Source organism: Notolepis coatsorum, assembly GCF_963971535.1.
Source record: "Notolepis coatsorum genome assembly, chromosome: 7".
NCBI classification, from domain to species: domain Eukaryota; kingdom Metazoa; phylum Chordata; class Actinopteri; order Aulopiformes; family Paralepididae; genus Notolepis; species Notolepis coatsorum.
The window spans coordinates 121,548,929-121,566,302 of NC_140171.1; the positions used below are offsets into that span (position 1 = coordinate 121,548,929).

The following is a 17,374-nucleotide window of genomic DNA, read 5'->3' on the forward strand; positions in this document are numbered from 1 at the left end:
GAGGCATGAGTTGTTGCAGGAAGTCAACACTGAAAATTGTTGTATTGACATACAGCTAGCTTAGCGTTATCTAAAAGACGAACAACGATTTGTGTTTATGCATTTCCAAATTGTGCCAACATGTTGCCCACTTAAGTCCTGTGCTAACCAGCTAGCCCCAGTGTTCACCACCATATTCAATCTATCCCTGGCTAAGTCCGTGGTCCCTGCCTGCTTCAAGGTGTCCACTATAATTCCGGTACCAAAAAAATCCTCCCCAGCAGGTCTTAATGACTACAGACCGGTGGCACTCACCTCTGTGGTCATGAAATGTTTTGAGAGGCTGGTTAAGGATAACATTTGTGCCTCCCTCCCCAGTGATATGGACCCTTTGCAATTAGCATACAGGTCAAACAGTTCCACTGACGATGCAGTCTCTCAGGTACTACACAACACCCTCTCTCACCTAGAGAGCCAGAAGGGGGGCTATGTGAGACTGTTGTTCATTGACTATAGCTCAGCGTTCAACACCATAGTCCGCACCAGACTGGTGGACAAGCTGATCGAGCTGGGTCTGAGCTCTGCTCTGAGCGCCTGGATACTGGACTTTCTGAGTGAAAGGCCTCAGGCGGTCAGGGTGGGGGGTCAGACCTCCAACACCATCACCCTGAGTATCGGGTCCCCCCAGGGCTGTGTTCTGAGCCCCCTGCTGTATTCACTCTACACGCATGACTGTGTGGCCAGGTTCAGCTCCAACTTCATAGTGAAGTTTGCGGACGACACAGTGGTGGTGGGGCTGATCTCTGACAACGACGAGAAGGCCTACCGGGAGGAGGTTGATGTACTGGCACGCTGGTGTCAGGACAACAGCCTGCTCTTGAACATTGGTAAAACCAAGGAGCTGATCGTGGATTTTAGGAGAACACAGCAGGGGACACACACACCACTGTGGACAGGGTGAGCAGCTTTAAGTACCTGGGGGTCCACATCTCAGAGGACCTGACATGGACAACACACATAGACTCAGTCGTAAAGAAGGCGAAGCAGCGCCTCTACCACCTGAGACAGTTAAGGAAGTTCAGAGTATCTGGGAAGATACTCCAGTCCTTCTACTCCGGAGCTGTAGAGAGCATCTTGACTGGAAACATCACTGCCTGGTATGGAAACAGCGAGGCACAGGACAAGAAGGCCCTACAGAGAGTGGTGCGCTCAGCTGAGCGTACTACGGGTATTGCACTATCAACCCTGCAGGTCTTATATAACAAGAGGTGCAAATCCAGAGCCTGCAGAATAATGAAAGACCCTCACCACCCCAACAACAGCCTGTTCAAGCTGCTGCGGTCAGGCAAACGCCTGCGCACACCAGCAACTAGGACAGAGAGACTTCGGCTCAGCTTCTTCCCCCAGGCCATCAGAGTCTTGAACACTGAACTCTCCACACACAAGCACACATGAGCACACACACAACACACATACTGTAAACGCTCACACACTAACAGACACTTTAGCACGAACACACACACGCTGCACATGCACACACTCAACGGTCACTTTACACAATGAAAAGGTCGGGAGTGGTTCTTGTATAGTAAATAGATGGATACAGCAAGATAGCATAAGGATATATAGTATAACTGTATATTGTATAGTAGTGTACATAAGACCCAGTGCCTCATCCGTAGCTATCACTGTATTGCACTATCGCAGGACCTTAGCATGTCTTTACCATGCTTTTTGTAAACGTTATGTACATTATACCTGTTATGTCTCATTCTATGTCTTATTCTTAATTTTATTACTTGTATTATTGCACAATCGCTGCGGGCATGACCACCCGCATTCCACTGTATGCTTGTATGCCGTGACAAATAAAACTCTTGACTTGACTTGACACTTTGAATAGTGTTCAGTCGTGACTAATGATACAAACATGCCGTTCCATCAGGCGCGGACTGGCCATTGGGAAATTTGGGAATGTTCTCGTGGGCCGGTCCATCTCCACTTGCGAGGGCCGCCCAACCTCTCGTTTTCTTTTTAACAGACATAATATTTATAGATCCCAAATTGTCCGCGGTTGTTGATGCGACACATCAAATCATGCACCTTTCAATGTAACAGCAGCCACTGGCGGTTTCTATGTATGATATGTCTATATGGGCACACAGCTGGTTCGAGCAGGCTAGTATAGGAGCACGGGACGCACCACTATCAGTCTCACACACCAGACACCACGGGATCAATAGACCTGTTTCTTGTTTATAAACATACCGTGTTCGAGGCGAGCCAATCAGCAATAATAACTGAGTCACGTGACGTGACTAAGTTGCCCCTTACCTGTATGATGGGGCTCTATGGAGAAACCACAACACTCCCCTGACTGTTTCAAACGAAAATGGCTGGATGTCATTTAGCCAAATCAGCATGGTTGTGAGTGTGAGTCTTTCACCTTTTACATATCTAGCTTTGGCATGGATTGATTGTTTAGATCGCTAGCATGGCTAACAAATGCAAATATATTGTAGTCTGCCCAGTGAAAGCCAGAGAATTTTTTTTTTAATCTTTGCTGGAAGATGCCGCGAAATGTCAAAAATAAACTGACATGTTTAGTCCTAAATCAGTTTCTGTTGATGATGATGGGGAGAGCAGTGGAGAGGAAGCAGGGACAAAACAAAGCAGAGTGGAGAGAGAGGTGCTGTGTCACATAAAATGTACTTTACTAGCTAGCTAGCTAAATAAACTAAAGCAAAAAATTATGTTTATGTTGGCTTTTATTTAAAGCTGTCTCATTTTGCTACAGTATGCTAGAATCCCGCCGCAGGTTTGGTTATTTGCCTAGATCATTTACTAAGTTTAAGGTAATGTTGGCTAGGATAGCTGGCCGCTGGCGAGAGGTGGCTAGCTACCAGCTGATGCCTGCCAGCTGATAACTAACTCGCTTTTCAGCTTTAGATAGCGCATTGGGTTTCAGAAATGCATGTTATAAATAAAAGTCATTATTATTATTAATATTATTTTTGATAGCTAAGCTTTCTCCCAGTATTCTGATCCATCAACACATTACTGTAACTTTGCTATTCCTTAACTTCAGTAAAATAATTTTGCTATATTTTGCCGACGAAGACGGGCAGGAGCACTTGGATTGGTCCCCGGGCGCGGCGGCATAAAAACTTGACACAAAGGTAAATTAGCTGATTGTGTTTTGTTACTTGATGATTCGTTGATTGATTGATTGATTAGCTTGATGCATTTTCAATCTGATATGTTATTATTTCGGACAAATGGGGGCTGCTTGACTACAAATTCCCGGGCTGATTTTTGTTGCCAGTACGCCCCTGCGTGCCATGAACAGAGAGACCTTCCGCAGACGTAATGTAATTAATACAAATGGTAACTGACTGTTTTGACTGACAATACACATTAGCATTGGGTATATTTTATATAAATCCGCGGAGTGAGACATTAAAATTGGTAGTGTCTGTGTGTGTGTGTGTGCGTGACGACAGAACAATATCTCTGTAATATCTCGTTATTGCTGCTGCCATGCACTTTAAAGGGGAACTATTTTACTATTTCTTTCACTATTTGGGCACTTTTACACAATTCCTGTGAGTCTATGGAACACCTCTGTAAAATATATATTTTTTTTATTCATTGTTTTGTATTTCTAATCAAGTCCTCAAAAACAGCATTTTTCTACCTCAAGATTTCGAGCTGTTTTGAGCCTGGGCTGCAGGGCGCCACCTAAACCACTGTGCATCGTCGTGTTCGCCTGAACATTAACATGCAGCAGTGACTATATGACATCACATATAGGCACATTTTCAAACGACTCAGTTCAGTGAGGGTGAATATTGTGAGAGGAGAATTGGAAGAATGCGCCAATATGAGAATTTTGAGACATAGATCATATTAATATAAGTTCACATAGCTAGGAAACAATGCTAAACACTCAAAAAGGCCATTTATAAGATAGTTCCCCTTTAAGATGCATTCTAAATATAGATTTGAATTTACTCTAGCACTTCTGTCTCTTTTCCATCTGGGAAAACATTACTCATGCCCATCCCTTAACATTGATTGATTGATTGATTGATTGATTGATTGATTGATTGATTGATTGATTGATTGATTGATTGATTGATTGATTGATTGATTGATTGAAAACTTTATTAACAGATTGCAGAATGGGTACAATACAGTACGGCTCAATACACACAATTGTTAAGGGGATGCAGACCAGAGAAAGACTTTCGTCTTGTTTACATCAGGGTCCCCCATTTTCAATTGATCATAACATATATGACATACATGATAAATAGATAGACAGTACTGCTACATCTATACATTTATGACATAGATTTACAGATACAGTACTGTTTGTAATACAAAAAGAGTCTAAAAAAGAGAGTATATACATTTGACATAGAAACTGTACATTGGAGGAGGTTGGGTAGGTGTTACAAACGTAACACAGACTAGCAAGTATGAAGCAGAGAGGAGCAGTCCCTGTTGGATTTTGGTTCCAAAGTTCCAAATGGAATGTTCCCGCCCAGGAGTTATTAAGTTAACCGCTGCTTACTGCCTCATAGCTTTATGTCCTGAACTTAAATCACCTCATTGCTGGAACTTTATAGAATTCTGAGGCAACAACTCTTTTTGCTAATTTGGCAGCATTTGACTGGGCTCAGAGAGATACGATATTTTCACAATGACAGAGAGAGAGTATGCTTTTATAGACTGATCCAATATGCACTTGAAAATACCATAGTATTACTAACTATAGTAAAAACCTATAGTACTCCTGTGGCTTTTTCATACACACTGAATGGGTGAATACTGTAGTGATTGACCCTTGTATTTTTGTACTGGAATTATAGAAATGATTCCTGTGTTTTTAGCATAGAATTATATATAACTACAGCATATGGTTATTTTTTATTTATTTGTATTTAAGCTTTATTTATCCAGGCAAGCAATTAAGAACAAATTCTTATATATTATGTTATGTATATTATTATCTATAGTATGGAGCCTATGAGGGGAAAAAACAGCAATGCTTTAGTTTTACTATAGTATATCTTGTGTCAGACGTGTCAAAGACGACTGGGCCTTTTCCCCAAAAGTTCACTCCCACACATGGCAAAAGTTGGCAGTAAACTAGCACAAAGTGAGGCATTGATCTAATGAGGCGCATGATACCGTCCTGTCTGCGTGAGCCAAAATCCCACACTCTCATGTGAGGCATGTCCACGACCCGACAGGACAGGCACGGTTCACACGTAATCGACTACAGCACGGCAAATCAACCACGTCGAAGCAACAGAACGCATGACCCATAAGAGGAGAGAGGATATCGATTCTGGAACACAATGTATCTCAAGAAACCCCTGTGACCCCTGTGAACCCAATCTTTGGGCCTATGTGTAATGTGGTTCATGCTCCACACCAAACTAAAAAGGACTGTAATCATATCTGGAAATAATGAATGTCATTTTGAGATGAGAACCTAATGACAACAATAATAATAATAATTCATTACATTTATATAGCATTTTTCTAGACACTCAAAGCGCTCCCCACAATGTAGGGTGGAAATTGTCTCCTTCACCACCTCCTAGCACCCAACCTTGGGCTACGCAGACTCAATGGGTGCCATACACTGGCACCAGGCACACATCACACTACACAATGGCTGAACGGCTCAGGAGACAGGGATTGATATCAGCCAATTAAGGGGTAGGGATTATTAGGTGGTCTTGATGTCAGAGACCTGATTGGGAATTTGGCCAGGAACATCGGGGAACCCCCCCTACTCTTTGCGATAGGCGTCCTGGGTTCTTTAACGACGAGATTCAGTCAGGACCTGAATCTCTGAATCTGAACAACAACCACAGACCACAGATTTTTGTCCCCTGTGACGAATTTAAAGTAGATTTAGCACTTTACACCTGCACTATGTAACTTAGCTAAAGGAGGTGTGTGGAGTTGAGCTGAACAAGAGAAAACCTTCCCAACAGCGAGGCATTAAACACAGTGAAACTGACCATGGTGTGGTCTGGTGCGATATCCATTAATAACAGTGCCCAAATGACCTTGCTTGTTCTTTTTCGTTGCAGATCAAATACGACAAAAGGCCAAGTAATTGGGGGATCGCCTTTGAACAGCCCATCTGAGGTTTCTCTCCTCCACGCCGCCTGTGGTGCTTCCCCCCCCCTAAGTCGTTCCTTATCTTCATTTGGGAAAGTCTGGGAGTGTCGCATATTTGGATTTTATGGTAGTTTTTGTTTTTGATCTATTGTGATGTTTCTTTTTGACTTGTACAAGAATACTTGTACAGCCCATGGGGGCTATTCCATGTGATCTCTGGCTATACAAATACATTTGATTTGATTTGATCGATAGTCAAACTTACCATTAAAGGTTTTGTCAGAAACATATTTTATGTTCAACTTTACGATTTATGAGCTAGCCACCATTTTGTACACTCACATTTGATCAAGATCTCTTCACACGCACATGCACATGCATACGAGGTCTTACTAACTACATCGATTGAAGGTGTGATTCTGAATGGCTCGTTTCAAGAGGGAGGGTTCTTGTCACAGCTGCAGAAAAGGCACAATGCACACAGTTCACACTTGGGACAACCCCTCATTCTCTAAAAACAATGCAAATGTCACAATAGGTCTCCTTTAACCCTTTCACTACCACCCTACCAAATGGTTAACCCTTTCACTACCACACTACAGGTTAACCCTTTCACTCCCACCCGACAAAGTGTTAACCCTTTCACTGCCACACAACAAAGTGTTTACCCTTTCACTACCACACTACAGGTTAACCCTTTCACTACCACACTACCAAATTGTTAACCCTTTCACTGAAACATTACAGAGTGTTAACCCTTTCACTGCCACATGACAAAGTGTTAACCCTTTCAGTACCACACTAGTAACATAATTTAAATGTACAAGAGATATCACATTGTTTAACACTTTCACCACCACACTAGTAACAGAAGGTTAACCTTCTGTAGTGTGGTAGTGAAAGGGTTAAACAATGTGACATCTCTCGTACATTTAAATGATGGGGTCACACTAATTTTCTGACCTCAATATGAGGTCACCAGGCCAAAAGATTAGCTACTCCAGAATTAGCACATTAAAGGATATACAGTAATTCCAGAACGTATTCCAGTAAATTCTTCTGAGGGCTCTAACGTCATGCGTGCCCCACTGGCCATACATTACTGTGTATACAGTATAAACAGTAGGCCTCTTTCATTCATAGCCCATAATTCTGTGAAATTGTACAAATGTATGAGGTTATCTTAATTCCAAAGCATGAACAATACCAATGTCCACAATTATTCTTAGCCCCCTATCACATCACATTTAAGTCACATTCAAATGTACTGAGGGGCGTTGGTCTCTGTTTTGTTAGCAGGAAAGTTTAAATAATATCACAATAACCACTTAAGAGGTCCCAAAAACTCAGAGTAACAGAATATATTTTATTTTATCAGAATATACCTGTTCGATTTTGCTCATAAGAATTTCTCGGAATGCTAATCATTGTGACATACATGTTTTGAAAAATCACATAATTTTTACTAGGGTGCCAATTAGGGGTGTAATGTTGCATCGATCCTAATGTGACGATTCAACTGCATCGATTTGAAAATAAATGTTAGAATCTATTAGAATATATTATAATCAAAAAAAAAATTTTTATTTTATTTTATGTATTGTTTTTTTTGTGTATTGTTTTTTATTTACCTATAGTCCATTCATGCTGAGTGAATCAGTTCCCCCAGCCACATTTGTGTATTCAAACTTTTTGGGGGAATTACGGTAACTGATTTCCTACCGAAAAAAAAATATATATCTGAATGCATTTATTTTAATTTTAATTTTGTAGTCTACTCTTTATAGCATATAGCCTGCCTCTAGTCTAAATGTCTATCTTTAGAGGATGACTTTGCAGCATGAATATTGTTTGGGATTCGGCAAGCATGCATTCGTTATTGAAAGTGAAACACGGATTCGAAGTCTACCCTCTGGTCGTGCGCCGTTCACTCGGTGTCGCGGGCAGGGGTGGTAGCGCCCGGCGGTTACCCCCCCCCCCGACCCTTTCTTCTTATTATTATTATTATAAAGTTACTACTTATGATTAACAAAGGCATTCGTTTTGTGGCATTAACGTTATATAGTTACACGTTCAATAACATCAGCGTATTTACCGGACCATAGCAAGGCAAGCATTACTCAATTCATATCTCAGTTCCTTCCTTTGCTCAGAGCGTGCTAAGTTGTGCCCATTCTGCGGTCTGTTAATAAAGTTTTCAATCAGACAAGTGTATAGAACGAAGGGCCTTTATTATAACATTCGTTGCAGTAAAATCATTATGCCTCATTTAGTACTCCTGTGGAGCGCTGGTAGTCCACTTGTGGCCGGCGGGGAGCTAACGTTATTAGCCTCGTTGTGAGCTCTCATCAATGGCGGACATCCAGGAAGTAAAAGACGAATACGCGCTTGCCGATTGGTGGTAACAGCAGAGGCGGGTGCAAGCGGTGTGACGTAATTGGCAGAATCGGCTGTCAATCAAAATTGTTCTGTTGCATTGCTTTGGTTGAGAGTATTATTATAAAAAATATTCAGCTTAACTCTGCGGTGGGCGTGATGTAACAGCGATACCGCGGTAGTGCGGTAACCGCGGCAGCTCTAGTGTTGATAGTGATAGTGGTGGTGGTGATAGTGGTGTGTTGCTATTGATAGTGGTGGTGATAGTGGTGGTGGTGATAGTGGTGGTGATAGTGGTGTTGATATTGATAGTGGTGGTGGTGATAGTGGTGGTGGTGATAGTGGTGTTGGTGGTGATAGTGGTGTTGATATTGATAGTGGTGGTGGTGATAGTGGTGGTGGTGGTGATAGTGGTGGTGGTGGTGATAGTGGTGTTGATAGTGATAGTGGTGGTGTTGATAGTGATAGTGGTGGTGTTGATAGTGATAGTGGTGATAGTGATAGTGGTGGTGGTGATAGTGGTGTTGATTGTGATGGTGATAGTGATAGTGGTGGTGGTGATAGTGATAGTGGTGGTGGTGTTGATGGTGATAGTGGTGGTGATAGTGATAGTGGTGGTGGTGTTGATAGTGATAGTGGTGGTGTTGATAGTGGTGTTGATAGTGAGAGTGGTGGTGATAGTGGTGTTGATATTGCTAGTGATATTGGTGTTGATAGTGATAGTGGTGGTGTTGATAGTGGTGTTGATAGTGATAGTGGTGGTGGTGATAGTGGTAGTGGTGATAGTGGTGTTGATATTGATAGTGGTGGTGGTGTTGATGGTGATAGTGGTGGTGGTGGTGATAGTGGTGTTGATAGTGATAGTGGTGGTGGTGATAGTGATAGTGGTGATAGTGGTGTTGATAGTGATAGTGGTGGTGATAGTGATAGTGGTGTTGATAGTGATAGTGGTGATAGTGATAGTGGTGGTGGTGATAGTGGTGTTGATAGTGATAGTGGTGGTGGTGTTGATAGTGATAGTGGTGTTGATAGTGATAGTGGTGGTGTTGATAGTGATAGTGGTGGTGGTGTTGATAGTGATAGTGGTGGTGTTGATAGTGGTGTTGATAGTGATAGTGGTGATAGTGGTGTTGATATTGATAGTGATATTGGTGTTGATAGTGATAGTGGTGGTGTTGATAGTGGTGTTGATAGTGATAGTGGTGGTGGTGATAGTGGTGTTGATATTGATAGTGGTGGTGGTGGTGATAGTGGTGTTGATAGTGATAGTGGTGGTGGTGATAGTGATAGTGGTGGTGGTGATAGTGGTGGTGATAGTGATAGTGGTGTTGATAGTGATAGTGGTGGTGGTGATAGTGGTGTTGATAGTGATGGTGATCGTGATAGTGGTGATAGTGGTGGTGGTGTTGATGGTGATAGTGGTGGTGATAGTGGTGGTGGTGGTGATAGTGATAGTGGTGTTGATAGTGATAGTGGTGTTGGTGGTGATAGTGGTGTTGATAGTGATAGTGGTGGTGGTTGTGATAGTGGTGGTGATAGTGATAGTGGTGTTGGTGATAGTGATAGTGGTGGTGGTGGTGATATTGGTGTTGATAGTGATAGTGGTGGTGGTGTTGATAGTGATAGTGGTGGTGGTGGTGGTGTTGATAGTGATAGTGGTGGTGGTGATAGTGGTGGTGGTGATAGTGATAGTGGTGGTGATAGTGGTGTTGATAGTGATATTGGTGGTGGTGGTGTTGATAGTGGTGGTGGTGATAGTGGTGTTGATAGTGATAGTGGTGGTGATAGTGGTGATGGTGGTGATAGTGGTGGTGGTGGTGATAGTGATAGTGGTGGTGATAGTGGTGATGGTGGTGGTGGTGGTGGTGATAGTGGTGATGGTAAACGGTAAATGGTAAATGGACTGCAATTATAAAGAGCTTGTATCCAAAGCGCTTTACAATTTATGCATCACGTTCACCACATTCACACACCAACGGCGGAGGCGACCATGCAAGGTGCCGACCTGCTCATCGGGAGCAGTTAGGGGTTACATGTAAGTGTCTTTGCTCAAGGACACTTCGATACACTGCCGGGAGGAGCGAGAATCAAACCAGGAACCTTCCAATTACCAGACATCCGCTCTACCTCCTGAGCCACTGTCACACAGATAGTGATTGTGGTGGTGATAGTGATAGTGGTGATGGCGATGGTAGTAATACAAACCTGTGCAGGAGAGTTGACAACCGCCAGGTTGTAGCCATAGAGCATGGAGCTGCCAAACGAGGCCAGGAATGCAACTGCCAGCAGTGACCTGGTGAGATTCTGAGGAGAGCAGGGGAAAAGGAATGTGTAAGATACCGTCAAAAATCCACAAGAAAATATTTGGACCAACAGCATATTGTGAGAGCTCAGAGTCCAGAAAACAATGTTGCAAACAATATTGCAAAAGTATGGTCATTGGTCAAGGAAACAATTGAGTGAATGTTCACTCTTTTTTAAATGACACCTTGACTTCTTCCTGTGAATGTTTAAAAACCTAAACAAAAAGAGTAAACATTCATCTACTAGTAGACAATGGATTTATTCTAGCAAGCTGTACTATACAGCTTGCTAAACAAACACCAATTTTTTTCATGCAGAACAATTTGTCAACATAAGTAGCTTTCTGAGTTCTACAGAAACCAGATTATAGAGACCCTGACTTGGAGTTTCTCAACACACACACACACACACACACACACACACACACACACACACACACACACACACGCGCGCACACGCACACACGCACACACACACACACACACACACATACAGTATCGTTTATATAGTGTGACAGGTCAACTGTATGACATCTAGGTCAGGAACCTGACACTTTGACTTATTTTGAGATTTATAAAATGACTGACTATGGTATAACATCAAACCCGGATGGAAAAAACACTGCCACCAACGTTTCTGTAATGTTAGATAAAATATTATAACAAATATAATGCATGCATATTCTCCTATGTCCATCGGTTTGTCTGCGGCCAGATTATCAACGCCTTATGAGATTAGCCTGTAATTTCACATGTACTAGCATTTAATAGCAGCATAAACATGGTATACGTTGCATTGTAGTTTCAAGTTTCAAGTTTGTTTATTATTTGTCACAACAAAATACAGAATACTTTATGATGAAATGCTTGTTTATGAGCCCCTGAGAGTGTGCTACATACAGTAAAAAAAGGTAATTAAGAAGTAAGTAAAAAGTAAGTAAAGTCAATATACATATATACAATATACAATACAGAGTAAAATGTGAGGTACAATGCAGAGGTACAAAACTTAGGGTAGGGTGCAAATGAGGTATGAATGTAGTGCAAATGTCTTTAATAATAGATAAATATAAATATATAAATATAAAGTGTGTTAAATAGTGTGTTGTATTTTGAGTTGTCTGTGAGCTGTCACTGTGTGCTGTTCTGTATCATATGCTCAGGGGCAGAAGGCTGCATGATCAAATGAAAGGTACCTGAAGGTACCTGACGGCTGGATGCAAGCCAGGTACCTAAAGGTGGCGATACAGTGGCCAACTCTCTGGTCAACATTGGACAAGCGGATGTCTCAACATGTTTGTACTGTTTCCACGGCAACCTCTTGTCGCGCAGATAAATTCCATCGTATATTCCCCCCCCCCCCCCTCTGTCTCACTTTAATTTCCTGTTGGCAAACACATCACGTTGACCAAAGAAGTTCCCCAGTGTATCGACACCATAAGCCTAACCTGCTGTTTTAACATGATTTTAGCTCCGGGGGAACCACATTGCTACTGGCTTGAGACTACTTAGCTTAGCCTACGCCTGCCAAACACAGAACTACTGGAGTTCCACGCTTCCGGACTTGGAGCTGGCGCAGCAGTAAATGGCACTTGAAAAGAGACTAAATTAAACACAGACACTGCTTGGTTTAATTGTGACTTGTCAAATAATTTCCGATCCTAATTCCAAACGGTGGCTGAACTACGAATGACCTGCTGCTAATACGGTGAACTGGACGATAAAGCCTCAGAATCAGTGTCACCCTGATCATGGGAATCTCAGTCCTCAAAGGAAGGAGGTGGCGAAGGGATGGGTACCGAATTAGGTACTTTTAAGGGCACCGGCCGAATCACGTCTGTACTACAGAGTACCGATTCATGTGAGATCCGTCTGTGCCACATTTCGGTACTGTAAAAAAATTTTTTTTTTTTTTTTACAAAACGAAACCTATGAAGTGTGCCGCACGTTCACGTCAACGTTCACACGTACAATATACGCTTACCTAGGATTTGACTTGATTCAACAACAAAGCAGTCGGGGCAATGGCAAGCCGAAAACGGTCGCAAGTGTTGTTACACTTTACAAAGCTAGATGCAGACAACACTCGCTGCAATATTATATATTATATATGATAATAAATTATTAGAAGTTATTATTTTTTCTTTTTACAACTGTGGTAGGTAGATTACATTTTTAGAGACTAAAGTACCGAAAAAAGGTACCATTGGGTACCGGTATCGGTTCAAATGTGAAAGGTACCCAACCCTAGGTGGCGTATTGTCTTTCCGGAGCTGCTAGGCTTGGCTGCCATCCTGAACTCCGGCACAATCAACTTAAATGACACCATCAGCTGGTTTGTCCATTACGTGGTGACCGGTCGATCAGTCTCGCATGCTCGATTCTGCGCCTGTCAATTTTACACACATGCGCCGCATTATGGTTCACGTGCGCACACAGCGACACACAGATGGTAACGTCACAGTCAACAGTCACACACACACACACACACACACACACACACACACACACACACACACACACACACACACACACACACACACACACACACACACACACACACACACACACACACACACACACACACACACACACACACACACACACACACACACACACACACACACACTGAATCATTTGATTGAATAACGTTCAATATTGAAGTGAGATTCCAAAAGAGTGAGAACATGATTTTGGGAAACCTGGGAGCATATAGTGGCCACTTCAAGAATAGCCTATTATTGACTCCTACCAGCTGACGTGATGCCAAGGACATATGTAACTGTTTTGACATTGTCACCTTAAACTTCGATGCCCGAGGGAGTTTCGAACCTGTGGTCTCCCACGCCACGGGCAACAGCACAGACCACTATACCAAGAGGTGAATTCACTGCTTTGCAACATGTCTACAGTATGTGTCTTTTAAGGGTGAGAGTGAGTTTAACCCATAGCACCGCTACTCACCACAGTCACTTCACAACATCTGAAGTCCATCGTGACTGTGCTTCACGATACCATCCGTTCTCTCCCACCCACCCACCCCCTCCTAATGTACAGTCCCCTCCACATCATATGTATATACTCTGTCAGGATCTAGGGGTAACAGTACTGTATATTTGACTACCGTTTATGTCACAAATGTATCAGTACTAAATACCTATATGTCCCTATGCCATAAATGTCATGTATGTTGTGTATGTCATAAATGTCTATATGAATTGAAAATGGGGGACCCTGATGGAAACAAGACAAACGACTTTCTCAGGTCTGCATCCCCTTAAGAAGTGTGTGTATTGAGCCGTACTGTATTGTACCCATTCTGCAATCTGTTAAATAAAGTTTTCATTCATTCATTCATTCATTCATTCATTCACACTCACCCCCCTTAAACTCACTCCACTCCACCCAAGGCATCCGGGTCATTCGGCACCAATGTAACGGTTGTGCATCGTCACCTTAAACTTTGATGCCCCGAGGGAGTTTCGAACCCGTGGTCTCCCACACCACGGGCAACAGCACAGACCGCTATACCAAGAGGTGAATTCACTGCTTTGCAACGTGTTTCTTTAAGGGTGAGAGTGAGTTTAACCCATAGCACCGCTACTCGCCACAGTCACTTCACAACATCTGAAGTCCATCGTGACTGTGCCTCATGGTACCATCCGTAAACAAAGTTCTTGCATTCAGACACTTTGCAAGTCTTGAGTTATAGGCTCTATATTCGTCCTGAAATGGGAGAGCTTTGCTTTGAGTGAGGCATGTGAACAATAACAGCACAGATGCCCTAAAAGAAACCTAATGTAACCTGTAACAGCCAGAGGGGGGAGGGGCATGAACAATGCTGCCCAGTAAGCATACAATTTGTTGATTTAGCCTTGAATGTGCTGGTGTTCACATGGTATTGATCATACTGGTCTAGGCCCTACAACAGTAAGCTGCATGCCAATGGGAATTGTATAAATCCATATACCAATAAATGTTGAGTTAGCCAATGAATAAGTCTTTGTTATCCAAGATTGTGTAAACTGCTGTTTATATTTCAGATTGTTGTGGATATAATGCTCTAGTGGGAACTGGGATCACGGTCACAGCCACAGCCACTGCACGGACCAAAACTCTCCTGGAGCCTCTAAACACCATCATAATATAGTGCTCTCAATCACTCTCAAACATACCTACAGGCTTTAGTATGCAACACCATTCATATCCAACTATTCAAACCTAAGCAGTAGTTCTCAACCTTTTTGATTTGTTTTGTATTTCCAGTGTCATATTTATATAATTGATTACTGATTGGGGGAGGTCATGAATGAATGAATGAATGAATGAATGAATGAAAACTTTATTAACAGATTGTAGAATGGGTACAGTGCAGTACAGCTCAATACATACAATTGTTAAGGGGATGCAGACCAGAGAAAGACTTTCGTCTTGTTTACACCAGGGTCCCCCATTTCATTACTATTACTCTTCAAATATATTTTATTTCACAATAAACGGGTATTCAAAATTACGAACTATCTTTTTGTATCACAAACAGTACTGTATTTGCAAATCTGGTATGTCATAAATGTATAGATGTAGCAGTAGCCTACTGTCTATCTGTATGTCGTGTGTGTCATATTATGTCATTATGAATTGAAAATGGGGGACCCTGATGTAAACAAGACGAAAGTCTTTCTCTGGTCTGCATCCCCTTAATAATTGTATGTATTGAGCTGTACCCATTCTGCAATCTGTTAATAAACTTTTCAATCAATAAATCAATACATCAATCAATGATGTATTAAATTTGTATATCTCTTCACGACCCTCCAAAATCATCTCGCGACCCCCCCAGGTTGAGAACTATAGTGCCCTAAAGAAAAGGCAGACCACATTATTTTACAGGTAGCCCACTTGACCGCACTTAAGTTGTCTAATTATTTTAATTCAGGACAAATGGACAACAATTATAGCCAGTGGGGTGCGGATGATCAGAGCCTTACATGATGCTTGCATGGATGCACTGTCTGTTGAACTATTTGAACGGTGTCGGTGACTCCAATGTTTCTAAAAACAGATTCAAAGTAACGTCTATAGGCTACGCAGTCATAGACTATAAGCCTATAGGCTAAGTCAATTATCAATTAATACGCGTAATACAATTGATTAATATAAAAGATAAATGATAGGCTCACGACTTACCCCCGCGAATTTCCCATTGCTTGCTATTAATACTTCCTCCGCCATCTAAGTCATGAATAATTACTCCTCGTAAATGAGTCGCGGATTTGAGAGGATGAACAGAATAAAGTCTTTATACCACCGGCATCTCTCTATGTACAACTACATTCATGCTTTGCTGGGAGAGAAGGAGAGGCGTGTGATGATGGGCGTGAGGAGTTCATGAAACTTTGGCGCGCCAATCGTCGAAGGGGGAAATGCCACAAGAACCTCCCTGTAGCGAATCGCTCTTCCTGGGACATCAATTTACAACTACGATCACATGATGGCTGTCGATACGTGTGGTTCCTCTTGTAAAAACTGCATACACTTGCATGCTTACTTTTTGATGGAGCAGGTGTGTTGTCCATTACATTATTGTAGAGTAGTAGTAGGGTAACCTTGAATTGAAAATGGGGGACCCTGATGGAAACAAGACGAAAGTCTTTCTCAGGTCTGCATCCTCTTAACAATTTTATGTATTGAGCTGTACTGTACTGTACCCATTCTGCAATCTGTTAATAAACTTTTCAATCAATCAATCAATCACCTACTTTTTTGCTCTCTATACTTAAATGTTTTCGTCTGTGAACACCAATAGATTGTGTGGACATTACAAGCAGTCAGTCTATGTGGGCTCAATCCTCAATGTCAAGTGTAGCAAGATGTTATAGATTCTGACATCCCACAAATAGTAGGACATATATCAGATGTTCTTCTGAGAAACGATATCTATAAGATAAATTAAAGTCCAGTTGTTGGAATTAGAGGTCTCACGAGGGGCAGAAGTACAGTGGCCCTAATACTTCTGAATAGAAATCCCTAGCCCAGCATGACATCTGGATGTGGAATATATGAACCTTCCTCCAACAGCTACCACTAGGCTTGTTCAAGATGGGATAGGCGGGCGCAGATCTGCGCAGGTTTTACTACGGCCTCGCCAAGCGCGTTGCATGACGGTTAGAATGTTGTCCGATTTGCTCTGAAAACCTGACGAGGCGAGGCGCGGAACTCCCGCGGGAGCGAGCCGCGCGCAGCATTCAGAGCGAGGCTCCACAGTACCTCTCAGCCGGCTGCTCCCGGCTGGGAAGCGACTTGCTACGGTCGCGCAAAGCGCCTATTGGCTCAGAAAAGTTGTCAGTCACCAGCCATGTGACAGCCAGGGAGTTATGAGACATTTGATTGATTGAAGACTTTATTATGTTATGCGTTATCAACTTATCATCATATCATCATGATAAACTTCAAGCTGTCAGACAGTCAGACACACACACACACACATACAGCAGTGTGTTGTGTGTGCGTGCGGCCAGGAGCGCGCAACAAGATGGTATACATTATGGTATATGAATAGTATATTCCAC

General features: G+C 42.4%; 1 protein-coding gene across 1 annotated transcript in view; it reads right to left on the reverse strand.

Moving 5' to 3' along the window:
* The window catches only part of slc2a15b (solute carrier family 2 member 15b), a gene marked incomplete at both ends in the record, with an annotated part of 60,043 nt that extends 44,006 nt beyond the window's left edge, over positions 1–16,037 (reverse strand). Inside the window, 2 exons of the mRNA XM_084318366.1 lie at positions 10,708–10,806; positions 15,993–16,037. Coding sequence (XP_084174492.1) covers positions 10,708–10,806; positions 15,993–16,037 — 144 coding nt within the window. The remainder of the gene's footprint in view (positions 1–10,707; positions 10,807–15,992) is intronic.
* Between the last annotated feature and the right edge of the window lie 1,337 nt (positions 16,038–17,374).